General features: G+C 39.3%; 1 protein-coding gene across 3 annotated transcripts; it reads left to right on the top strand.

Moving 5' to 3' along the window:
• The first annotated feature begins 26 nt into the window (after positions 1–26).
• LOC108716910 (elongin-A) lies at positions 27–27,646 on the top strand. Of its 3 annotated transcripts, none has more exons than XM_018263465.2 (11): positions 27–208; positions 13,200–13,256; positions 14,136–14,251; positions 14,443–15,118; positions 15,598–15,709; positions 15,897–16,061; positions 16,908–17,005; positions 18,577–18,757; positions 22,011–22,134; positions 26,625–26,752; positions 27,456–27,646. In XM_018263465.2, exons 1-11 carry the CDS (start codon positions 134–136, stop codon positions 27,515–27,517), a joined length of 1,794 nt encoding a protein of 597 aa, XP_018118954.1. In that variant the 5' UTR covers positions 27–133; the 3' UTR covers positions 27,518–27,646. The 3 variants fall into 3 exon arrangements, with proteins under 3 accessions (XP_018118954.1, XP_018118953.1, XP_018118955.1); XM_018263464.2 differs by having other exon boundaries at positions 15,894–16,061; XM_018263466.2 differs by having other exon boundaries at positions 28–208; positions 14,470–15,118; positions 15,894–16,061.

Genomic DNA, 27,646 nt, shown 5'->3' with positions numbered 1-27,646 from the left:
ACACAGCACCCCACAGTGGCAAGGGCTATAAAAGCACCGTGTGGAGATGGCGCTCTAGCAGCAACAACGCCGGACGCGGAGTGATTTATGCGCCGCATGTAATTCCCAGAAGGGAACCGGTTCAGCTGCCGAGATGGATTCGAAGAGTATTGTGCTGAGGGTCCAGAAGCTCAAAGAGCGACTCGGCCATGCACAAGATACACGCAAGGTACGGCACTCAGACAATAGTCATGCTCCTAAACTTATAGGGCCATTCACTTTAGCGCCCCAATTCACTTTAAGGCTCCCTCCTTATTGTTATATCGCTGCAGTTTTGGGAAACCCAGATAGAATCCCCAGCAGAGAGGCTGCAGTACAGGATTGGAACAGGTGCGTGGGCGCGGAGCGACACGGCTGCACATGTTGGTGTAACAGGGCACATGAGTTTGCAGCCCTCTCCTGCCTTCCCTGTGCTCTCTGTTCTTGGTACCAAACCAGTCTCAGGACACCTTCTGACCACTTCATAGACCTAAATCCCTGTGGGTGGGCTAAAAAAAAAATGGTAAACAGGTGTAAAGGATCCATTTTGCACTGCTGTTTGCCAATTGTGAGCTGAATGTTTGCATTCCCTCCTCCTCTACACACAATGTTGTGATTTAGCAAAACATTCATTTCCATTGGTGTTTATTCAGATTTGAAGACTAATGCGTGTTAAAGGGGTTGTTCACCTTTGGGTTAATTTTTTGCATGATGTTTAGAGTGATATTCTGAAAAAAATTGTAATTGGTTTTCATGTTCTATTTGTGGTTTTTGAGTTATTTAGCTTTTTATTCAGCGGCTCTCCAGTTTGTAATTTCAGCAGTCTGGTTGCCAGGGTCCAAATTGCCCTAGCAACATGCACTGCTTTGAATAAGAGACTGAAATACGAATAGGAGAGGGCCTGAATAGAAAGATTAGTAATAAAAAAAAGCTGGATCCACAAATTAACCTGAAATGTTTCAGTATAGCTGTTTGCACCAAGATATTTATTTCAAGTTACCTTGTGAGGTAAAGCAGAGCCGTTACCCAAAATGCCAGAACTGGATCATTACATAACCGTCAGGCTTTGTGCAGAAGTCTGGGTGATGATTACATGCAGTGCTTTGGAATTGGACATGCTAGCTCATGGAATGCTGTGCCCATTGTATAAACCATGTAGAGTGTTTTTAACTTGCCCAAACGGCTATAGCATAGTGTACTGCTGCCTCTACACCAAGACAAGTTGGGCAAAAAAAAAAGTACATGGTAAGTGGCTATTGTAGGCCTCTAGCTTGCCCTTCCTGCCACCAGAGCCAGATTCACTGTTAATGGTGCCTTATGTGTTCTTGAGGTTTTGCCCCCTTGTGCAACATAGCACATTATATTAATGTCCCAGAGTGGTATATAATGTAACCCTTGTATAGTTGCTCTGAAAAAATGGACGCAAAGACTAATTTAAGGAATCTTAATAATGAAGTATATTCTTTCCATGCATAATGTTGCGGTCACCTCCAAACAGGTCTAGACTAGGAGTCAAAAGAGACACTGGCATTCTAAGTACACAGACCCAAAGATACCCCAGTCCACTAAATACTGATTTTCTATCACACATTACAGCAGCCCTAACCCAAAAATTGCCTGTCTGGGTTTGCCCCCAAGCAGACACTTAAAGCTTCAGCTTTAGGTTAAAGCAGGAATTTAAACTTGTCACAGGGGGTCACCATTTTTGAAAGTGTCTGCAACACTCACATGCTCAGTGGGCTCTGAGCAGCTGTTGCGAAACTAAGCTTAGGGGTCATTGCAAATTATCAAGCAGAAAATGAGGGTTTGTATACCATATAAGCTGATGCTGCAAGGCTGATTATTAATTTGTCATGCTAGTTGCACTGGTGTTTGAGCGGTCATGTAGTAATTATCTGTATTAATTACTAATCAGACTTATATTGTGACAATTTATATTCTATATGTACTGTGTATTTTGAGTCGGTCCCTAAACTCAGTAAGTGACAGCAGCACAGAGCATGTGCAGTGGATCAGCAGAAAAGAAGATGGGGAGCTACTGGGGCATCTTTAGAGGTACAGATCTTTACTGCTGAAGGGTTGAAGTTGCCTTGGACTTGTACAGAAGCCCAAAACACAATGTACAACATTTCTAGCCTACTTCTTTAGTTTAATAGTCAGTCAGGCTCATTTTGATTAATGGGCACTAAAATTAATTTGCCATCCACTAATAATTTGTGCACGTTTGCTAGTCCTGTACTGTATACTTTTAACAAACATTAGGAATGGCAAATGCAATACAAATTTATATCCCGTTACTGAAATGGGTGCAACATTTGCACTATGATTGATGTGCAAGTAGCACTGGGTACACATTAGAGTTAGGGCACACCTGGAGATTCGGGGGGATTTAGTTGCCGGGTGACTAAATCTCCCCGAATTTCCAGGTGTGCCCTTACCCTTATACACACTGCCTAACCTCTTGGGCTGAGAGATGGTCTGAATACCTAAATAAACACATTGAAATGGTCTGCACTCTACCGAGTTTACACCGGTGCTTTTAGTACCTAATAGCTCCAGGCAAATATAATCCACAGATAAAGGGAGAAGGAACATACAAGTCTTGTTGTGATGTCTCCTTACAGTATTTATCCATAAGTCTTTAAGAGTGCAGGCCCCTCTCAGTCTGACTCAAATAATGTAATATCCCACACAAGAATGAAGCGCTCACCTCCGTTTCTTTTCCCTTTTGGGACCAGGTGCTTAGCAGCCAATTTCCCACTCTGCCATGGGTTTCAAATCATATGCAATATCCAACAGACTGCAGCACACTGACACGTTGTTTCTGTGAACTTTCTTTGTGATTTATTGGCTCATTATCAGTAGATAATCAGTAAAATAATGCGACGTTTCGAGTCACACAGGACTCTTTATCAAGCAAATAATGTGAGATTGGTTTATTACCAACTATGGTTGTTTCTTTAAAGGCAACATTTGCCACGTCTTCATTTCAGTGTCTTCTGCTAGAGACAAGCGATTGTTTTCCAATGTCAGGGCCACCACGGCTACTGTAAAAATCTGTTAAATAATTACATAATCCATGAGACACTACTTGTAATTAGAAAGCTGTATAGTATTGCTGATATACAGACTGTATTTGATGCCGCTGACCATTTATACTTTAGGTTACAAGTTGAGTGTCTTTTTTTTATTTTTTTAAATTTACTTATTTCTTTGCCTTCCTAGTGTGGGGAACCTAAATGCTTTCCAGAAAAACAATCAAGATAGCCTTTTTAGGTAGCTGTCTTCAGATACAAGAACCAACACTATATAATAGATTAACGCTGGGAGAAGGAGTGACATGTTTTCCATAGGAGAGTGATATTGTGAGAATCTGACTGGACCTGTTGTTGTTTCAGCTGAGGCTCATTCTTTGTTGTGACTTGGTTGGTATAAAGGGAGGAGGTGGTCATTGGTTACAAATTCATAAGAGGGCAACGTCACAACCTAGAGCAGCTGTCATAGAGGAGACCTCCTCCTCCCCAAAACAGCACCTGTGCAGCAAGCACTGTAAGTGTGATAAGTTATAAAACCTTTGCATTGCAACATTCTTCATTAGACAATTCTTAAACTGCTTTTTCGGCACACTCCAATTTTTATTATTTTCAGGCTCAACTGCCACACGGTCACACTGTCGAGACAAAGGAGCCTATTTCTCATGCTGTGTAAAACATTGGAGAAAAAACATCACCCAAGCACATAGCAACCATTCAGCAAATAGATTTCAACAGTTCTACAAGTTAGAAAAGAAAATATCTGATTGGTTGCTATAAGCAACACCATCTGTGATGTTTGTTTCCAATGTTAATGAATATGCTCTCAAGTGTTAATATAAAAGCAAAGAAGGAAGGAGCAATGCAAAACAGAGACTATGCTGTAAACCTTTTATTCATCTCCTGGCATGTTTCGAATCACACAGATCATTTCTTAAGATCCAAAACGTGATAATAAAAAGGTTTTTTGCTAGGGTTGCCACCTTTTTGCCTGGTGGAAGGCGGGACCGCTACAGGGGCATGAGGTTAGGAGCAGGGATATGACATGGCGATTGGTCGCTGTGTCAATCATAGGAAATCCTGCCCAGATTTCCTAATTTGGAAAACCGGGCAGGCAGTTTTGACCCGGCAGCCCTTTAAAAACCGGGCTGTCCAGGTTAAAACCGGGCAGGTGGCAACCCAATTTTGCGTGCCTTTCTACTTTTTGTTTTTAGACATCTATGACATCACATATATATATATTTTTTTAAGGCCTACATTGTGTATTTACAGTCATGAAAAAGTTTGGGAACCCCTCTTAATTCTTTGGGGTTTTGTTTATCATTGGCTTAGCTTTCAAAGTAGCAACTTCCTTTTAATATATAACATGCCTTATGGAAACCGTACTATTTCAGCAGTGACAACGTTTATTGGAATATGGAATATGCAATATGCATCATAACAAAATTAGACAGGTGCATAAATTTGGGTACCCCAATAGAGATATTACATCAATACTTGGACAAACAATCCCTGTTTTGTTTAAAGGGTAAGGCATTTTTCAGTAGCAGTATGCACAAAATGTCTCTGTCTTAAATATATTGATAATGGGTTGAGTGCAGAGGACCTCTTGTATTCTGGATGGCAGTATTTTTGACCATTTGTCCATACCAAATCTCTCCAGTTCAGTTAAATTTGATGGCTGCAGAGCATGGAAAGCCTGCTTTAAATCATCCCATAGATTTTCGATATTCAAGTCAGAGGACTGTGACGGCCATTGCAGAATATTGTACTTTTCCCTCTGCATAAATGTCTTTGTAGATTTTAAAGTGTGTTTAGGGCCATTGTCTTGTTGGAATATCGAACCCCTGCGTAACTTCAACTTTGTGGCTGATGCTCGAACATTATTCTGAAGAATTTGTTAATATTGGGTTGAATTCATCTGTCCCTCAACCTTAACAAGGGCCCCTATCCCTGAACTAGCCACACAGCCCCACAGCATGATGGAACCTCCACCAAATTTGACAGCAGGTTGCTGGTGTTTTTCTTGGAATTAGCTGTTCTTCTTCTACCATGCAAAGCTTTTTGTTATGACCTAATAACTACATTTTTGCCTCATCCGTCCAAAGCGTGTTATTTCAAAATTACCTTAGCTTGTCTAAATGAGGCTTTGCAAACAACAAGCGACTTTGTGGCGTGAGTGCAGAAAGGGCTTTCTTATCACCCTGTCATACAGATGTTGTTTGTGCAAATTGCGCTGAATTGTAGAACAATGTACAGATACACCATCTGCAGCAAGATGTTCTTGCAGGTCTTTGGAGGTGACCTTTGGGTTGTCTGTAACCATTCTCACAATTGTCCACATATGCCGCTCCTGTATTTTTCTTGGCCTGCCAGACTTGGGTTTTACAGCAACTGTGCCTGCTGCCTTCCATTTCCTGATTCCATTTCTTACAGTTGAAAATGACAGTTTAAACCTTAGCTTTTTGTAGCCTTCCCCTACACCATTATACTGAACAATCTTTGTTTTCAGATCTTTTGAGAGTTGCTTTAAGGATCCAATGCTGTCACTCAGAGAGTCAAACAGAAGCACAACTTGCAATTGGCCACCTTAAATACCTTTTCTCATGATTGGACACACCCGCCTATGAAGTTTAAGGAGCTAATCCAACCAATTTGGTGTTGCAAGTAATTAGTATTGAGTAGTTGCATGCATTTAAATTAGCAAAATTACATTAACATTTTTGCACAGCCAGTTTTTCACATTTTATTTCATACAACTGAATACTAAAAATCCTTGTTCAGAAAACACCCCAGTACTCCAATGTTCCAGGGAAATGAAAGCCCCTACCACTGTTCTCTTTTTTGTTGAAAGTGGAGTAAATTATTATGCAGGCTGAGAGGGGTTCCCAAACTTTTTCATATGACTGTATTTGACACGGACAACTTTTTTTTTTTTTTCCAAGTTGTTTTTTTACATGCACTGTGCATTTTACATTAATTTACAAAGTGTTTTATTTTGATTGCTTAATTGAATTCTAATTAATGAACTATTATATTTATTCATTTAGCATGTAGCACTTTTAAGCGGCTCGATACGCAATCTTGCGAAAGCACAAGCACTTCACAATTAATTGAGTAGCTGATAACTTATTGATTGTTACACCTGGTAATAAATTAGATATTTATTGCACAAAAGCACCGGTCAGTATATAATTGGTTGGGTGTTCAGAGTGGGGTTTTACTTATTTTCTCTTGTTATAAATTGATGCACTGTGCATTTGCAATCCTTATTCTACTTGGCTCCAGAGCTACTAGTAGCAGCTATTTTTTGTGGCTCTAAAATACCCTGCCATAGACAATACTGAGAATTGACTCCAGTAAATTACACAGTGTCTTGTCAAAATTAATATCGCACTCTATTTTGTAGCCGTGACACGTAGTTGCTGCTACTACTAGCTGTTTCTTTTCCCTAAGGTTCCCTCTGTGAGGTACCAAACTAATATATAGATATTACAGTATTTCCTGTTGAATCACTTGTTCATGGCAAATCATACGTTTCCCAGTCATATTTGACTCAACAGGAGCTTAAATTTTTTGCTAATGTTCTGTGGTCACATTAAATACAGTAGAACCCCCATTTACATTTTCAAGGGACCAGAATAAAACCATGGAAATGTATTTTGCATAATGTATAGGTTGGGACAACTGCTTATAGGTTACAGACACCATTAGTCTACACATTACAGAGTAAAACCAGTAAGAATATATAGGGCAAAAATGAAGTATGTACAGCAGCATTCTTGTTTTTGTGATGGTTGAATCTAATGCATGTGAAGATCCAGTACTGGATCCTATAGAATAACAGAAGTAAATGATGATTAAATATTAAAATTAAACCGTACTATTTTCCTGGCAGAGGACACCTGCTACTCTACTGTTTAGCTTCCCCCATTCAGTTCTGTTTCAGATTGTGAGGTCAGCCTGTTTTTTATCCATGGACTTGAAGGCATTTTCATTTCCCATTTATAGTCTACGGTAAACTGAGCTTTCCATTCCCATACATAGCTCCTGAGCTCACTGCACACTCAGCCATTCTAAGCTTCCTAGATAACAGAAGGCCCTTCCCATAAATGGCTGTCAGTGCTTTACCTCCTAGGCAAGGTTTTAGCCATTGATATATATCAAGTCATTTTATGAAATAACTTTACTATCTTAGTGTAATTTGTGTTCAGCTGGCTATTATACCATAAACTGTTAATCTAACTTTTTAACTACTCCCCAGGACAATATTTAGTAACCTTCTCCATTTACAAAGACATATGAAGGTAATTTACCATTCCTATTATATTGAATATTTCTACGATTTAAAGTAAAACTTGTTTTCATACCAGAGATACATATGGTCTGATTAGCAGAATATTGGTAATACTCATTTAGTGGAATAAGGAAATTAAATGTAGCTGCTGTTAATCTTGTGGAGATGTAATTATTTCATTCGTTTTACTAATTTACTTTAAGATAGTAGGAATAAAGTTTTCAAAACACTGGTAACCCATCTTGAAAGACTACTTCCCTGAAGCTTAGGTTTTAATGAAAATATCACATAAGCACGAGCTACACTTTAATCAAATAGCATTGGTTGATTAGCCTTTTTATTATTTGAAGGAAGGTAACAGACTAGCTAGTCCAGCAAATTACCTTTCTAGTTGCTTACCATCCTCTATAATGTACTATCCGCATCTGAATTTACCTACTGTATGTGCTGGGAATTGGAAACGTGTCAGAATGTATACTAAGGTATAATTAATCCTTATTGGAGGCAGAACAATCCTATTGGGTTTAATTAATGTATACATTACTTTTTTAGCAGACTAAAGGTATGGAGATCCAAATTACAGGAAGAAACTTTATCTGTAAAACCTAGGTCCTGAGCTTTTTGGATAACTGGTCTCAAACCTGTATTACATTTTTCTTGCTATGTTGACTGGCTGAATTATTGCTCATTGTGAGTATTCAACAGTAACTCAGGCATTTAAGACCTCCCTTAATAAGATAATATAACCAATGGTTCTCAAACGTTCAGCCCTACTTGAATATCCATTGTGTTGCTAGCACCCCTCCTTTTAGGACCTTTGGTCAACGTCCAATTTAGGTCATTAAAAGAGTACTGCTAGTAAAGTATAGTAAATGTAGACAAGCAAGTCAGTTGTTGGTCATAGTTTGAAATAATATAACCGTAAATCCATATATATTCACTCTCAGACCTTAAAGCTGGGCTTTCAGGTGCATCTGAGAGTGCGCAGGGCTGTTCTCAATTCTCACACTAACTGGCCTTTGGGATGAGCCTAAAGGCCAATCTGTGGGGGCCAGCCCCACATTTTAAGAACCAGTTTAATATATAATTATATAGATCTAAGACCTCAACATTTTCAGGAAGGTATCCTAGTTTTGGCGAATAATGTAATGGTAAAATACCATAAATGTTTCAGTCCATGGTAATGTGTTATGTCACAAATATGTTTTGGCAAATATTGTATAATAACAATAACCTAAAAATGCTAAGAATATCCTATAAATATTGTGAAGCAGAATGCAGCTGCTATGCAAAGACAAATTTGCAATTAACAGTAAAAATATAGTTTAGAAAGTGGTTGCAGGGGGCTTTAAAAAGGAAATAGCGAGAGTATTTCACTATTCACATCAGAAGGCTTATTTATTGGCTTCTCTCCACTCTCCCATCTCGGTTCACTATATACCAGCTGATATAGTGGGAGAAGAAATTTCATTTTGGACATGTAAAATTACAGTGGATTTGTCAATTGAGCTGACATTAATGCTTAGGTGTTTGAGTAGTATGTATGTAATCTGCTAAACTGCCTGATCAAATCTGGGTATGCTGAATGTGGCTTTGATGCAGTATTGCTCCAGGGAGCTGTCCTATTGCCCTTTTGGCATTGGGAAGGACATTTTTTCTTTCCAATTTGGTAACTGCTTCATTTGTGTCTGACCACATGGACAGAAAACTGATCTTGATTTGTGTTTGTATGTATATATATCCACCTAATCTCTTTTTTCATTCTTAAAGGGATTATGATTTTTATGGTGGGTAATTATTTATGTTACACTTTTTACACTGCAAATAATTCACTTTACAAATAACATTTTATTCCTGAACCAACAAATTAATTTTTTTAGTAGTAATTTTGGTGTGTAGGCAGCCGATCCTGTGCATTCAGACGGCGCAAGCACTTCATGATGGAACTGCTTTCAGACAGGCTATTGTTTCTCCTACATGTAACTGAATGAGTTGCAGTGGGATTTTTAATATCCAGTTATATCTTCCAGGTAGCTGTTATCTTGTATCGGGGAGCAGTTATCTGGTTAGCCCCCATTGTTCTGTTGATAGGCTGCTGGGGGGGGGGGGAAGGCAGGGGGTGGCATCATTCCAACTCGCAGTAAAGTTTGACACAAGTCATGAGTCACATGACTGAGGCCACCTGGGAACCTGTCATGTCTAAACCTGATTTTAGTGCAGAAGTCTGCTGGAGCAGCACTGTTCTAATGCGTCCTGTGACCATATCCCTTTAAGCCTTTTTTCACATAATCTTAACTGGTTAATTTTCAGCAGCAGTAATTTGCAATGCAAAAATGCAAAATAATTTAATGTAGGAAAATGTTGGGTTGAGGAGCTACAACTGTAAATAATTTTATATCAACACTGGACAGGAAATGGTTAACATGGCAATATAAGCCCTCAGCCCCTTAAGATCACAAGCTCTCAAATTAAAGGACCAGTAACATCAAATTTTTTATAAAAAAAATGTGTTAGTATACAACGAAAAATAAACACCAAGACTCTCTATCTTGGGTACAGTGCTGAGTGCAGGAGACATGGACTGAGGAGGAGACGAGGTGCTGTTTTCTGTGCTTTCTGTAGTGCAGCGGCGCTTCCAGCATGAACTTTCTGCAGATCCTATGGGGCCATGATCTCTCTCTCTCTCTCTCTCTCTCTCTCTCTCACTGCTGTACAGGCTCGGGCCCCACAAGATCCCCCTCCACCAGGGGAGGTGAGTCTGGGTCAGTTCCCTGTAGGGCGGCTGTGTGGCAAGGGGAGAAGGAAGACTTGAAAAGGGGGCGCCAATGTATTTAGGGGGGACCGGGGGTATTTGGGGATTCTCTTACGCAGTTTGCTGGGACAACCAGTAGCGCGCCCTCAGAGCTGCGCGCTCCCGCTGTAACTCTTTCTCTCAGGGGCTAGGCAGCTACTGACAAAACTACAAGTCCAACCATGCATCCATCCCTTCTGCTGGGCAGCTTCTCCAAAAGCGCTACCGGCAGTGGGACTTGTAGTCTTGTAACAGCTGGATGCCGAGTCCTGCAGCTCAGCAGTGCCTGAGCCTGTACAGCAGTGAGAGAGCGATCATGGCCCCATAGCGATCATGGCCCCATAGGAAAACTGGCACCCAGATCCGCAGAAAGTTCATGCTGCAAGCGCCGCTGCACTACAGAAAGCACAGAATGTGGCAGCTAAAGGATCCAGCAGCAGAGAGCCAGGGAGGAGAAATCAAGCACCGCTCAATGGATGGTCGCCTTTTCTGTAGAAGACAGGAAGCAGAGTTTCTGTAAGTTATTTCTTAATAAAGACTTTGCTTTTTTTAAACTATAATTTGTGTAGGTGTTTTTTTTTTCGTTGTGTACTAATGAATTTTAAAAAAAAAAATGTTTTGATGTTACTGGTCCTTTAATAAAGGCTTTGCAATTTGAAAGTTTAATTTGTCTTGGTGTTTTTCGTTGTATACTAACAAAACAATAATTTGATGTTACTGGTCCTTTAAGGCTGAATCGTTGTCTTCATCTCTTGGAGGAAGTTAAGTGTAAACTGATGTTTAGACCCAGAAAATCTTTCAAAGGCTTCCTTTTGACAAACCTCAAGTTGGGTCGGTCACGTTGGGAAGCAATGCTGGACAATCGGGTTGGTCAAGGGCGATTCTTCGCACCATTTCGCCCAATATTTGAGTTACCAGCAGTACATTAGGCACTGTTGACCTGCGCCCGGAGGAGTCTCAAATATGGGTGAAGGTCCGATCAGACGTTGCGGCTGTAGATTATACAGAGACTAGGAGGGACCAGGAGTCTTAAGTCTTTCGAGAGATGTCTCCCAAATAATGTGTTGGGCAGAGAAAAATTTGGCAGGTCTGGCAGCCTTGGATGTGCAAAACCTGCAGGTGGACTTTCTCAGCTGCAATTTGTTAGACCCAAACGAATGGAGGCTGAATCTGGGAGTGTTTTTAATTGGCTGTTCAAAGTTTGGGTCACTGGAGATAGAGCTCATGGCTACAGAGCTGATCACAGATGTTGGAAATTCTTTTTCAAGAAATCCTTGCTGGTCCTCAATGGGGGTGGATACTTTGCTTCAGGATTGGAGCAAAATCTACGGTTATGCGTTTCCTCCTTTTCTCTATGCTATGGTGAGTACTCCAGAAAATAGACCGGGAGGGAGCTTTGGTCATATCTGTAATTCCCCATTGGCTGAGACAACCTTGGTTTCCACTATTGCAACAACTGTCAGTGGAGACACCCATGAAATTGGCAGTACAGCAGAATCTTCTAGTCAAAGGCCCAATCCTCTTCAGAGATGTAAGTCATTAATACTTGTTTAGTTGAGAGGCAGAGGATGAACTCTTGTCCCTACTAAAATAGTCCAGGAAAGCTTTCACATCGGCTCAGTACTACAGAGTCTGAGATTGTTTTGCTTTGGAAAAGAATGCAGATCCGCTAAATCATAATTCTAATTTGCTTGTCCAGTTCCTATTTTCAGCATTCCAGAAAGGGTATAGTAATAGCACTCTGCTGGGGCAAGTTTCAGCATTATCGCTTTGACAGAGAAACATTGGACAGAGAACTTGCTTGTCTCGGGGTTCTTCTATGCTTTGAAGAGACTTCATCCTCACATAGAGCAGAGAGTTCCTCCTTGGGACCTTGCGGTGGTCTTGAAATTTTTAATGGTTGAGCCTTTAGATGAGACTTCCAATTGGAATGCTACGATTAAGATCTTTTTGCTGGCAGTCACATCAGCTGGTCGAGTTGGAGAAATATGTGCACTCTCTCTAAGGAACAACATACTGTGGTGATCAAGTCATTTTGAGACCAGTTTTTGGTTTTCTGCCTAAAGTAGTTTCACAGTTCTATTCAGATCTCAAGATTTTGTCATTTGGTCCGGATTTTAAGGATGAATGTGAAGGGCTCTGGATCTAGTCCGGGCCATTTCCCGTTACCTGGAGTGTACCAAGTCATGGTGCAAGTCTGTAAGGTTGTTCTTCATCCCTAGAGGCTCAAGTAAAGGTATGGCTCCTTCCAAAGTAACGGTCAGTTGGTGGATTAGCTTTTGTATTGTCTTGGCATATCAATTGGCTGACAGGGAGGTTCCGAAGAACCTTAAAGCACATTTAACCAGGGCGAAGGCTACATCCTGGGTGGCGGAAGACAGCAAGGTGGACTTCTGCATCTACTTTCATTCAACATTACAAGTTGGATGTGTTACGTTCCCAGAAGCAAGATTTTGGAGGAAATTTCTGCAGGCAGTCCATTTTATTGAATGTTAATAAATTCCTTAGGGATACTGATGCTAAAAAACTGCCGTGCCCCTCCCTTCTTTTTAGCTTTGGGAGATCCCAGTGTTGGTGATTTGCTTCCGTGGTGACTTGGAAATGGAAATTAAGGCATTTGATTAGTTTACTGTAATTTCTAAGTCACACTTCATGGTAGTATTCACCAACCTCCCTTCAGTTCTGCTTGGGTACAAAGACTATGGGGGTGGAGGCTAATATTGCCATGTTAACCTTTTCCTGTCCAGTGATCTTGCAGGGCTGGAATTACCCGGTGTTAGTGAATGCTGCCATGAAGAGTGACTTGGAAATACAAATTACTATAAGATAATCAAATCCCTATATTTTGCCAGTTAACCACAGTACTATATAGTGCCCTCCATGTTGGGTCTTTTATCCATTTAGTTTTAGAATACTTCTTGATGTAATGGGCACTTAAGGAATAAATCCTTTTTGAGACTTTAGCAATGCATCTATTAAACACTTATACTGTATGTTCATCTTAATTGAATGGCTTAAGAACAATGGTTTAAATATGGAAATATTCTTTGCTCTTTCTTAGATTAACAAAGCTCTCAGCAGCTTAAAGGAGCTTGACATCACACTGGATATTCTTGTGGTAAGCTTTTAAATTCACATACTTGCCTGTATTTCCATTTGAAAACAGTGTTAATGATGAATAAATGTCACACACATAATAATATTCCATTTAGGGTTGCCACCTAGCTGGTATTTCATCGGCCAGTGATACAAATTTCCTGTCCCCCCCCCCCCCCAGACCTTCTTCACTGTCCAATTCAGTCTTTTAAAGGGGTCGTTCACCTTCCAAACACTCGTGTCTCTGGTGTTTGTCTGGCAGCTCAAAATAATTCAGGTACAGACTCTAAACTGTTAAAATTTTGCATTATTTGCATTTTTTAGCAGCATCTCTGGAGTATAAGCAACTATTGTATAAATTCTAACAGCTGCCTTTGATGAAACTCATGGATTCTGCTCAGCAGGGACAAATAAGATATTTATCAACTAAATGTATCAATTTAGAACAGCTGGGTGGTCGGCAACCCCCCCCCCCCCTGCCAGAGCTGCTTTAGAAGGTGAAAAATGACACTTTACACTTCAATATTAGAAAAAAGGCCACCCATAAAAACTAGTAATTGGGGGGAAAAAGTCGTTATTTCTGGTGATCTATCTGAAAACAACTAGTTGACATCACTGCCCCCCTCCTGCAGGCCAGTAATACTCAGGAGTAAAGATGTGGAAACCCATTACACTAGCGGCAAGTTTGTCCAGTACAGAAGTTTGATGGCAATAGAGACTACTATTCAGAGTTTGTACACCCTTTTTAAAATGAAACGTAAAGCTGAATTTGAATATCACAAAGGAACCTTAAATCCGTAGAAACTGGGTTGTCAGGGGCCCATTCTCCAAAATAAGTGTTCTTCTCTATGCTGCTTCCTTTTTAACCCTGTTTTGTTCCTGATGTTTTTGCTTTGTATAGGAAACTGGAATTGGAAAAACTGTGAATGGATTAAGGAAACACTCTGAAGTGGGAGATGTTGCTAAATCAATTGTTGTTCAGTGGAAAAAATTGGTACCGGAGGGGAAAGAAGAACAGTACGTTTATTTTATTTTTAACATTATCCATTGTATGTATGGTAAACCTATGGTAAAATTAGGTGTCTTTTGTGTGTGAACCTTTTTATGTTTAGCTTTTCATGCATATGTCATATGTAGGCTTGTAAAGTTAGTTACATGTTGATTTAGATGTGGTATCTGTTTGTATGCTTGTGTTTTTACACTAACAGAAGCAACCTTTGGCTAACCCATTTTAGTTCCAGCAAAGATAAACCAAAAATCAAGAATGGTAATGACCTCATCAGAGAAAAGCTATCGCATACAGTTTCAAGAGAGAAGACTGAGTTTAAGGAGAAGACTGTTGCGACAAAATGCCTTGAGTCTGGTAAAACTGCTGCTAGCTGTGTTAACAAGAAGCTGCCTAAGGAACAAAAGACTCAGAAAATCCTAAATCGTAAAAAAGAGCGCATCCATGATACTGGTAATTCACACATTTTTAGAGAAGAGAAAAGCACTGAAAAAATGCAGGAGAAACACAAATCTTCCTTGTCCAGAGACAAAAAGAGCTCTCCAAAAGATGAAATGACTAAAATAAACCATATACAGGCCTCTAAAGGAGAGTTAAATAAAGATAATAAAATGGAAGGACTTGAAAAGAAATCAAATCCTACATTTTCTGATGATGACTATGACTCCCCCACTATGTCCTTCGAATCGTACCTTAATTATGACCAAATATCAATTAAAAGGAAAAAAAGATCATCCCCATCAAATGAGCCCCCGAGAAAGGTTCAAGTGTGCAAACAGTACTCCAGTACAACATTGTCCAAGACTGAAACCACACAGTCAATCTCACAGACAAATAGTGATAAACAAAAAATAAAAGCTGAAAGTCCTACAAATGAGGTAAGTTGTGTTTCTTCTTGTCCCGTCATCTATTTAAAAGTGTCGTGCATCACAACATCTAAATGTAGGTTTACACAGATGGTGAATATTAAATATATTTCGGCAAATGTGAAGCCTGATAAGAGTTCTGAGTTGGAACAGTGACCTAATACACATTTGGATTTAAAGGTATTACTGAACTTCAAAGATTTTCTCAAAACATGACACAATCTTGTATTGGAATGGTGTTGAGACCCTTTTATTAGAACTCTAAAAGTGACACACTCTAGCAATATCAAAATATTCTTTATTTAAACTAGTGGGTGTCTCCTTCAATTATGGGCACTGTTTTATATGGTTGGCAGTACTGCTTAACTTATAAACTAAATGTGTTTTTTTTTTTTGTTTGTTTTTTTTTTAAAATTCTGTGTTCTTAAGCATTAAGTTGTAATTTAGTAATGTCAATCCACATTTAAGACTTAAAAAAATAATTTTCTCAGTGTTTTCAGGGCAAGATAGGGTCATTATCCGATTTGCTTAATGTCCCACTACCTAAATTTTTACCAGACTATTCCATAATGCTGTCGCCACCACAAGCTACAGACCATAAAGGTAAGTCACTAAAATATATGCCAACATTTACCAATGGCTTAGGACCTGACCTGCAACTTTGCAGAGACAGGGTGGAGTGGATGAATTGTCATTTATTTTTTTATGCGATCAATATGTTCAGCGCATGCAACCATTATTGTACAGCATTTTTATATAATAATATAATATATATATTTTGTTCTAGCAGACCTCTCGGAAGCTTTAACAGAACAGAGCTGTGAATCATCTTGTTTTACTGGACGCAGGTTAAATTCCAAAATGCAGGTGTATTCTGGATCCAAAATAGTTTATCTTCCAAAAATGTTAACCCTATATGAACAATGCATACGAGTTCTTCAAAACAATATTGACTGTAAGTTCTACTTTGGGAGAGAGGGGGTATTTGGTCTGAAAACAATGTGGGGCTCATTTATAAACACTGGGAAAATTCGCACCTGTGCAGTAACCCATAGCAACCAATCAGAGGCCTGCTTACATTGCTCAACCTGCAGCTGGCTGAAAAAAGACACTCCCTGATTGGTTGCTATGGGTTACTACTAGGTGCAAATTTGCCCAGTGTTTATAACTGGTGACCTGTGACTTTATAGATGGGGGGGGGGGTGTTAAACGATTTAGATAATCCTTTTATTACAGTATGTATAGTTTTCTGTGGATGAAAGGTTGAAATAATTATTGTCATTCAAGATTGATTAAAAGCGAATGTTCACATAGTCATACTGTATGTTAACTAGATGGAAGTTCAGTTTAAGAAATTGGTTAACATAACAGCAATTGGTGTGAATGCAGCTGCAATTACTAGAAGATGTTGGTAACTGAGGCCTGGTCACCATTTTAGTTTTTTGGTCACATTAAATAATAACTTGGATGTTCTACAGAGCAAGAATGAATTCTGACTCTGGGTGCGCCCTAAGTCATCTGAAGGCATGCCCCTTCTTGCCCAGTATGCTTGCATTGGAATGGGTGAGAGTGAGCTGAATTCAGATTTAAAAACTTGAAATGTTGGCTCTCCCCTGTTAAATTGAGGGTAGCTAGTGCCTGAGGTGAGATTCTTCACTCTCCTCAATGCAGCAGGACCCCTGAAAGGAGAGCTAATGATTGGTAAAGAGGGGTGGGTATGAATGTAAGCATTTTATTACCATACTTTATACTCTACAGAGATTGTGGTAACTTTTTTTTTTTTTCCCCAAATTGTATTTAGCTATTCAAGAAGTCGGGGGTGTACCATTTGATATTTTTCAACCTGTCCTTGAACGCTGTACACCAGAGCAGTTAAACCGAATTGAAGAATGTAACCCGGTATGATTCCCAGTGGCAACAACTCCATGTGCCCTTATTAACCAGGTCAAAAAATAAAAACTGTTTAAAATATTGGCTATAGTTAGTAGAAGTTCTTACCAGCATTATACAGCACCATGTTCTTATATGCCTTTGTAAAGAATACAAAAAAAGCCCTGTGCATCTCCGTTGGAGTCACACCTCGTGATTGTCTCGATGACCATCTCTGTCCTTGCACGCCCTGTCTGCATGTTCCCTTAGTACTCTGAGATATACGTGATGGCGCATGCACAGTTTATTCTTGGCAAATGGGAGATGTGACATGGGGAAGTGGAAAATGTCAGCCACTAGATGACTGGAGAACTATGGAGCAGAAATTGAGAGGAGTGTGTTTCAGGAGAGAGGTGCATATGAACAGAATGAGAGAAGATGATTAAGGTTTAAATCCTACATTTCCCTACCTTGTATAAAAGTTGGGCATATCTTCCCCACCAAAGCCACATCATTTGTACTGCATATACCCCCTCCATTTGCCAGCGCCATCACATTTTCCTAAAACAAATAGCAGCTAGATTTTCTATGGGAACAAGCAATCTCTTCATTGGCTGTTAGACTGAAGGGTGTGTTTAGTTATCTGATCTGAGAAGAACTGAGCATGCTCATAAGTCAACAGCCAAAGCAAATTCCTGAGGGAGGGGGTTAGAGGAGGAGAGGGAATTCTATGTGATTAAGGGGATGCTGCAGCCTTACCGTTGGCCTTTTAGCAACCAGAAATCTAAAGATTTCAAAAAATATGTTCACTGATAAAATTTCTCTGGAGGGGATTTACATGTCCTTTTAAAGGACAAGAAAAGGGTAGAGCCACTGGGAGTGGCAATTTATTTACCCACAATGCCTCCTATTACTCTGGGCTGGCGCTTCTCTTTTGTAATAAACACACAGCCCTTGGTAGTTTTCAGCACACTGTTGCCATCTTATCCTTTCTATCTAGACATTCCCTACACTAGCATAGAAGTATCTGGAATTAGAGTCCTGCAGCGGGTCGGGTATCCGCAAAAAAAGCGAGCACCCTGCGGAATATTTTACTCCTTTTAAAAGTTTTACAAGACTTGTTTCTGTCCCTGGCCACTTTTGATGACTTCACTTCCAGTTCGAAGCATCATCACTTCCTGTTTGGTAGTGGGTCGGCGGTTGCGGATAAGGCAGTTGTGGGTCCGGGTCAGGTAGCTTATTAAAGTGGGTAAATATGCGGGTTGGGTCTGGGTCTTAGAAATTCCGCGCAGGACTTGATCTGGAATAGTTTTGAACTGCACATAGTCTAAGTCTCATTTTAGAGGATCCTGGGGTAGGAAGGGGACTTTGTAGTGGTGGTCCTGCTGAATAAATGCACTGGACCAGGGTAAGAGGTAAGCGATTACTGGGTGTTGTCCCACCCCTGCCCAGTGACTTTACCATTACTTGTCCTTTAAGATGTATGGACACTTAAGCCAAAAATTATTAGAGATGTCCTGGGCAAACTGCTTAATTCAAAGATTGTTGGTAACAAAGAAGTACAACATAGAATTTGATTAATTTTTTTTTTCTTATTAAAGGTTTTTATTGAGGACTCTGGACCCTTATGGAAAAAACACTGTGCAAAGGATTTTAAGAGCCACAAACTCTTAGAATACGAGACCTGGCGTGAAATGTACCTAAGGCTTTTTGGTGAGAGAGAAGAAAAACTAAAAATGATAACGCAAAATATCAGTTCTGCTCATTCTGGCAAACCAAAAGGTAAAGTAACAGTTATACTAAATGTTTTTTGTTTTTTTTTTTCCACCAAAAAGTATTAGTAGTGTATATGTGTTAGAATTTGTTTGTGTCAATATTTGCACACCAATATAAGTGTGTAATTCTTACAAAGATTCATGGGCTTCATTTAAATGTCCTATATAATTTATAAGAGCTTATGCAGAGTTTATAAATATATTTGCCCACGCACAAGAACTATTTTGGCACACAGTGCCTCACAGTAGGCACCCCCCCATATGACTGGCATAATTTTGTTGTTGTAAAGCAAACCATTATGGCCCAAGGTCTACCAAATATTAAATCAGGGTGGTTCCAGCCAGTGTTGATTTATTTGTGCAGTCGACAAGGGTTAAATGTGTAAATCAAATTATAAAAAACAGTACATATTAATTCTGGGTGGAAAAGTGTAAATGTGCCCTGTATTGAGTAGTTACAGGGCTGGTGGAGGTTTTGAACTAAAAATACACTGAGCGAGCACGCAAAATATTCAGACCCCTCCTATTAGAACGGAGACTATATATGTACAACTAACGGACCTCTCGTGGCTGTTGATGTTACATGGGGAGCTTTAGTATGAGCAACTGTATAATGTGAAAGAAAGTGGGTGAAAAAGTTAACCACAATCATTCACCTTTTATCTGCATATCTTGCTTTGCTCTATACCTCCTATTTGAGCAATGTATTTACTGCAGTTTTTTGTTTATTTTTATTGTATTTTAGACTGTACCTCCTATGTAACTGCTCCTGAATGAGAATTCCTTAAGATGTTCATGCAAAAACTTTTTTGCATAATAAAAGAAAATGTATTCCAAGACGCTTTCCAGGAGATCAAACCCTTTTTATTAAAATCCCCTACCCTATATAGACCCCCCCCTGTTGTTACCCTGAGTAAATGCCCCTAACTCTTTACTTACCCCTCGTTGCAGATTCAGGGCATCAGCGTTCACGGGCGCCATCTTCTTTTATTCGGTAATCTTCGGAAAGAGAGCTGCGTATTGGCACATGTGCAGTTGGCGCAATCTTCCGGTCCCGAACTGCGCATGCACCGAAAGCCACGGAAATTGCAGAAGCACCAGAAGAAGACCCGAAGAGAAGATGGTGCCCATGAACTTCGATGCAACGAGGGGTAAGTAAAGAGTTGGAGGCATTTACCCAGGGTAACACCTAGACTGGGGGGAGCAGTGAGGGGGTCTATGTAGGGTTGGGGATTTTAATGAAAAGGTTTGGTTCTCCTTTAAAGCATTGGTTCTCCTTCATAGCAAATCATAATACTATGAGTTTGTGCCAGCATGGTTTTATGCGTAATAGATCTTGCCAGACTAACTTAATTTCTTTTTACGAGAATGTAAGTAGAGACCTCGATTCTGGGATGGCAGTGGATGTGATTTACTTAGACTTTGCTAAAGCATTTGATACAGTGCCACACAAAAGGTTACTGGTTAAATTAAGGAATGTTGGCCTGGAACATAGTATTTGTACCTGGATAGCGAACTGGCTAAAAGATAGACTACAAAGAGTGGTGGTAAATGGAACATTTTCTAATTGGACCAGTGTTGTTAGTGGAGTACCACAGGGCTCTGTACTAGGTCCCTTGCTTTTCAACTTGTTTATTAATGACCTGGAGGTGGGCATTGAAAGTACTGTTTCTATTTTTGCAGATGATACTAAATTGTGCAGAACTATAGGTTCCATGCAGGATGCTGCCACTTTGCAAAGTGATCTGTCTAAACTGGAAAACTGGGCAGCAAACTGGAAAATGAGGTTCAATGTTGATAAATGCAAGGTTATGCACTTTGGCAAAAATAATATAAATGCAAGTTATACACTAAATGGCAATGTGTTGGGAGTTTCCTTAAATGAAAAGGATCTAGGGGTCTTTGTAGATAACACGTTGTCTAATTCTGGGCAGTGTCATTCTGTGGCTACTAAAGCAAATAAAGTTCTGTCTTGCATAAAAAAGGGCATTAACTCAAGGGATGAAAACATAATTATGCCTCTTTATAGGTCCCTGGTAAGGCCTCATCTGGAGTATGCAGTTCAGTTTTGGACTCCAGTCCTTAAGAGGGATATAAATGAGCTGGAGAGAGTGCAGAGACGTGCAACTAAATTGGTTAGAGGGACGGAAGACTTAAATTATGAGGGTAGACTGTCAAGGTTGGGGTTGTTTTCTCTGGAAAAAAGGCGCTTGCGAGGGGACATGATTACACTTTACAAGTACATTAGAGGACATTATAGACAAATGGCAGGGGACCTTTTTACCCATAAAGTGGATCACCGTACCAGAGGCCACCCCTTTAGACTAGAAGAAAAGAAGTTTCATTTGAAGCAACGTAGAGGGTTCTTCACAGTCAGGACAGTGAGGTTGTGGAATGCACTGCCGGGTGATGTTGTGATGGCTGATTCAGTTAATGCCTTTAAGAATGGCTTGGATGATTTTTTGGACAGACATAATATTAAAGGCTATTGTGATACTAAACTCTATAGTTAATATAGGTATGGGTATATAGAATTTTAATTAAAAGTAGGGAGGGGTGTGTGTATGGATGCTGGGTTTTCATTTGGAGGGGTTGAACTTGATGGACTTTGTCTTTTTTCAACCCAATTTAACTATGTAACTATGTAACTATATTGGTAAATGGAATTGGAAGCAGTTTGTTTACTGCACTACAGAAATGGTGCATAAGAAATAATGTCTCCTTCAGCAAAACTATCCATTTCCACAATGCCTTGTACACTTTTTTTTTTTTTTTTTTTTTTTCTCTTTATTGGTCTGTTAACTACAGAATATGCATGATATTTGTGTCTTGGCTGGAGGAGAGCTGACTACCAATAGAGCACATCTAGAAGAGGAGACGACTATTTTCAATTGCATTTACAAACTCAAAAATTGAAAGTTGTTTAATTCATGCATGTTACAAAATTGCATAGAATTTAATTCAAATACCATTTGAAGTGTAACTGCATTTGACCAAACGTCTGTTCCCACCGGCATTAATGTAAGTGCAGGTGGGAAAACTATACAGTGTGTGAGCCCAAAGTTTCCTCTCCAGTCTGTATTGCATGTTTTCCCTCCGTTCATCTACATTAGTGCCCATGGGAAAGGGAAAAAATGTTCCTACCATGTATATATCTAATATCTTGTAATTTGGAGAACTTAAAATGTAAAATAGAAAGAGTTGACTGAAACCCCCGTTTTATATAACTCCCGTCTTTGTGGGATTTCTTATCTTTTCAGGTCGTCAGGTAAAATTAGCTTATATAAATGGTGTAGCCAAACCTCCGCGTAATATTCGGCGACGACAGGAGATTCTTGGGACAGCTGGACCAATTGTACAGCCTCATCCAATCGATAAACTCAAGTAATTTTGTTTCTTCCCTTTGCTTTAACACAGTGTACAGGTATTGCAAGGTTACAAAATCAGAGGCTGCAAGCTAATCTGCAGGACTAACACTACCACCACATAACTCCCTGTCTCAATCAGTTTGAGGTGTTTGTTAGACACTTTTTGTAGTTTTAATTGATTTAAAGGTGTAAAAGTCTTCTCTTTGGGAAGTATGCATAGTTTTAGTGTGTGGTTTTTTTGCATTTTTTTGTTACTTGTACACAACACTGCACAGTAGAAAATGACATACTGGGGTCAATGCGATGGCATAATAAGAGAAATACAAAATACTGTATACTTGTATTCAAGTTTAAGTGCTGTGTGTTAAGAGACAAGAGAAAGTCAGTCCCTGCCCTGTAGGCTTACAAACTAAGTGAACTAGTTGTGGGTTACAATGACTAATTTTGTAGCAGCATTATACTTTTTACTAATATCAGTAAATGCCCAGAATCCTCTCCCTACTGGGCTAATGCAAGCTATACATTAATAGGGTGGAACAAAGAAATGGTTCATAGAATTTTTAGTATAACCATTCTTTTGAGATCACAAAAGCTACACTAAAGAGACCTATGGCAATTTCCTGTTTCAAGAAAAAACCGAAGTACAGAATTAAAACAGTTATTAAGCTTCACTAAAACCTTAAACACGGTTGCTTCAAAAAATTTTGACAGTTTCATCCAGATCATAAATTATGCATTAACTGTTCTAGTTTAAATATGTGTATATGTATGCATCCTTATTCACTATGTTGCCCTCTGGCTGTGTATATAGACTACTCGGTTTGCCACATCAAGTCTAAAAATATGAAATGTGTATAGTGTTCTGTCACTGTACTGTTGTGTTTCCATCCTAACCCAATAACTATGCTAGGGTATTGGGGGGGAAAAAATACTTTTTACAACAAATCTAAGTTCCCCAGTCATTATAGAACAGCAATGTTTTTTCTTATACTATACAGTGCACCACAAAGAGTTCACATTGTCGCCCATCTCTGTATTTCTAACTGTGCTACCTGCTGCTAGGCCACTATAAACTATTTTAGTTTTGTAACTGAAGTCTGAAACCTGATCTGGAAATCTCATTGAATTCATGATCTGCCTGTTCCTGCCAGTCAGTCTTGCTATGCCCTGGTGACGCACTTTAGCTTTTAATTGTATTTTTATTTTTTAAATCCACCCCCCCCCCATTTAAATTTTTCTTTACCCTATTATAACCTATAGATTATTTTAAATTAAGTGCAATAAGACATTTGCAGATGGTAATCGTTCTAGAATATATATCTCAGATGCTATTTTGTGGTGTTAAAAGTGCTAATAGCTCTACAAGTACCTTTCTGCATTGCCACCGCATAAACCAAATAAAATACGAATACTGATGCTTTTTAAAGGCTTACTACAGTTTTATTATTATAAGTAAAAAGATATGATAGATATAGAGCTATCTGGATATAGATTGTATGAAGAAGTCACACTCACAGGTCTTAGCTGGACAAAAGTGATTTTATTAACAATGCCCTCAAAGGCAAAACTTAAAAGTTTCGGCTGATTCCACAGCCTTTCTCAAAGGCTGAGAAAGGTTGTGGATTCGGCCGAAACGTTAGTTGTGCCTTTGAGGGCATTATCACTTTTGTTCCTGCGAAGACCTGTGAGTGCGACTTCTTCCTACAATCAATACACTGCTTTTTGTGGTTGACAGAAACCAATGGTCAGGTTTTTATTAGGTTCTTTGGTTTGGTTCAATGTGAATTATTTGGGACTTACTTCTAATTGGTAGGATGCTCACCAGTTATTTTTTTGTTTTCAGGGTTAATCATTTTATGGTCTTCATTCAGCTCCGTTAGAAAGTTTCCAGGTGGGGTGAAAATGTTGCACTCCATGCTGTAAACGGAGACCTGTTTAGCACCAAGGAGTTAAATACAGCAGCCTTACCATCCTGGTGGCTTTTTCAGGAAGGAGTGGAAGTATTGATTTAGACCAGCCTTGTAAAGGGAGACCCATGTGTTGTATAGTCTAATTATAATCCTGGGTGATGGAATGATGCTTCTGTGCAAGTGCAGAAGAACAGAAAAGGTAGAGCAGCTGTTACCACTCCACAGCCGTATTGCAGCTTCCCAGAATGCCAAACACTGCTGTGCAAAAATGGTTTAATGGAAGAAACAAATTGTTTGATGCAGATCAGTGCCTCTAATTTGATCAGATGTATTGGAAATGTTATTACTAAAGAATACCTAACTTTATCCATCCAGTGCTGGCAACTTATCAAATAAAGGGCTAGTGTTAAGCTGGCCATAGATGCAAAGATATAGTTGTACGAAACTTTGTTTCAAAAAATTTTGAACCGTGTGTGGAGTCTTAATAATTGTCACGCCATGGGAATCTGTTTAGTCCAATGGACATGTTGGATAATTTCTGTCAGATGATAATCTCTGCATGTATTTATTGACTATCTGATGATGATATCAATGGGTGACTGTCACTGCTATTTGTCTATATAACTTTCGTACGATTGCTGTCAATCAATGGATGGCCAGAACTTCATCAGATTTATTTTTCCTACTTTATTTAATCTGAATGGTTCGTTCTAGATTGTTACATCGAAACAAATGACCTTAAATCATACAAAGAAGAAAACCTGCACGTCTATAGCACTGATTGCTGCACTGACTGTATGGCTTCAGTTCAAAACACTTCATAGAAATCTCTTTAGGTGGTCACTCATTCACAGATTTTATTGCCCAGATTTCTGGGGTTTGCATGTTATAACACCTCTAGAATTTGCACAGAAAATACACTTCTTGGGGATGGTTCAAATATTTGCACTTTACCCTTACATAGTAACCTAGTAAGTTAGGTTGAAAAAACACACGTCCATAAAGTTCAACCTTTTTACTTTTTTTAACCCGCCCATCTGAAAGCTTAGTTCAAAGTTTGGCAAAATGCTATTTGCATACCAACCATTATGTCTGTGGCAGTTACTCTCTGTAATAGTCTGACCAAACATTGCAATGTTTCTTACATACATGGAAGTGTAAAAAAGCAGAACCCCAAAATTGCGTAACTTCACTAAAAGTAGGATTTTAATCAAGAGGGTTAAAGGGATTCTGGAGCAGCACTATATTAACCGATTATGTTTGGGAAAAAATATTTTCCCATGATGGTATCCCTTTAAGCCTTTACCTAGATAGTTAAGTCCCTCAAGTTCAACCCCTTAAAACAAGAAACCCTGTGCACATATATATACACACAAACTCAATTCGCTACTAACCCAAACCCGCCTGCAACCGCCATCTTCCCTCTATTTATAGACCTGCATGGACCTGCCCCGCCAATTCAGCAATTGATAAATATGGTTCTAAAAATCACAGAGGAATAAATAGAATGGGGGTTTTTATTTATTAAGCTCTAAACTCACATTTTGATAAATTCAGATCCATGCTCCTTTCTCTCACTGCAGCAACTCAGGAGTGAATGTTTTTGATGTGTTTTATTTATTTTAAAAAATTTGATATGGGGCTAGACATGTTCTTGGTTTTGACAAGGTTTCCCAGCTGCCCTTACTCGTGTTACTTGTTCTCTAATAAACTTCAGCCATTCTTTACTGCTGCGCTACAAGTTGAAATTTCACCCCCCCCCCACTTTGTAGCGTAACAGGAGAACAATGGGAAGGTAACCAGATAACCGTCCTGGTAGATATGAGAATAGCACTTAATAGTAATAATCCAAGTCCCACTGGCACTCCTCCAACTACATTGAATAGACACAATGGAACGGCTTTCAGATAAACTATTGTAAATTGCTGGCTCTTTCCGAAAGCACAGATTAGGCAGAATGACCGGAGATGGCTGCCTACACACCAGTATTACAGCTAAAAAAAAAAAATACATGTGTTGATCAGGAAAAAAATCTATATGGTAATGTATTTGCAATGTAAACATGTGATTTATAAATAAACTACACCATAAAAATCATGACCAAATCCATTTTAGATTTTGTGCAGGTTTCAAAATGTATTTTAATCCTTGGTTACAGAAGTCAGAGCAACATGAAGGTAATATAACCTGGTTTACAACATGTTAATCACCTTCTCTGTTTTATGGGGTATTCTAGTATAGGGTGTTGCAGGTGCACCACTATGCAGGGATGCAGTGATGGCTTTCCTCCCTTGCAACATAGACTTGATTTGTGTTTTTGCTGAACTGTGGCGTAAGCAAGATCAGTAGATATCCAGTGGAGTAACTACTGGGGTTGCGGCAGGTGCGATTGTACCCAGGCCCTCACTTGCCCAGGGCCTGCTGGATGCTTGCGCCGACACGGATCTGGCACAAAAATTACGTGCAGAGGAGGTGGGGGGCCTCTAAATGCATAATCTGCTGAGTTTAGCAATCTGCATGCAACAGAGAAAGCAAGGTACTGATTTATGTATAGCACATTGCAAATCCAACTTTTAAACTTTCTCTAAATTCCTAGGCAGCAGAAGAATGAAAATAAAGACAAATGTGTTACAACTCAGAAGCAAAACACACCAGCTAGCATGGTTGTTAATAACAATATCCATTCTGGAGGACCAAGCCAAGATCCAAAGAAGACTGTGAGAAGTAAGTCCATGATTAGTCCATCTTGTTAGCCTGTGTCATCTAATATAATATAACTTGCAGGTATAAGATGTTATCTATTTAACATAAATGACTTGTATTGCAAGTCAAAAATCAGATATCCATGAGGCAATGGTTTAAAGGCCCCCATGCCTACTTAACCAGACATCGGGGGGAACACTATTAATATTAAACAAGAAGGAGGTAAACTTGTGTCTTTATGCTCACCATAATTACATTTTAATGCTGGCCATGAGCATAAACATTTTTTGGCAAAAACCCTATTCACTGACTGACATGTTTATATTTGGAGGAGTGCTCCTCCTTTAGGAGACACATGATTTAAATAGGAGCACTGTAAAAATGAAAGTTCTGCATGGGTTTATACTGCACTGTGCCTGGGGTATTAGGACTTCTACACTAGATAAGGCTGCAATGTGTAGCTCATTAGAAGAGGCCTATGGACAGTGTTTAAAATTGATCGTTTTTATTTTTTTTCTCCCAAGTGCAGAGCTGAGAGACAGCTAGTTTCAGCATTTAAGTCATTATCAGGACTGTTGCATGCGGCTCTGTAGGAGATGCCATGGCCCAGACTTTGGCCTGGTCTTGATTTGACACTAGTTTATAATATAAAGGTTTATCGGGTTCATAAATGTGTTTTTAATATTTGCATGTTCAGAGTCTGACTTCTATTTTTCCTCCTCAGAAATTGCTCCAATGATGGCAAAATCAATGCGAGCCTTCAAAAACAGAGTTGGGCCAAGATAAATATACTAATATATCCTAATTTGTGTTGCCAAAATTATGTAAACATTTAATTTTTCTTTAGTTTGACAAAAGCCATTAATGTATGTAAACCAGTATTCCTATTGTAATAAAGAGAAAAGTGAGAACTGC

The sequence above is a fragment of the Xenopus laevis genome, chromosome 5L (genome assembly GCF_017654675.1).
Source record: "Xenopus laevis strain J_2021 chromosome 5L, Xenopus_laevis_v10.1, whole genome shotgun sequence".
NCBI classification, from domain to species: domain Eukaryota; kingdom Metazoa; phylum Chordata; class Amphibia; order Anura; family Pipidae; genus Xenopus; species Xenopus laevis.
The sequence above is the reverse complement of the archived record's forward strand: the minus strand, read 5'-3'. Positions and strand labels throughout refer to the sequence as shown.

Excerpts from the sequence above, each read along its gene's own strand:
- LOC108716910 (XM_018263464.2), top strand. The coding sequence starts at position 134 with ATGGATTCGAAGAGTATTGTGCTGAGGGTCCAGAAGCTCAAAGAGCGA. Across the intron at positions 14,252-14,442 it reads CCGGAGGGGAAAGAAGAACA|AAGCAACCTTTGGCTAACCC; the intron begins GTACGTTTATTT and ends TTACACTAACAG. Across the intron at positions 17,006-18,576 it reads GAATTGAAGAATGTAACCCG|GTTTTTATTGAGGACTCTGG; the intron begins GTATGATTCCCA and ends TTCTTATTAAAG.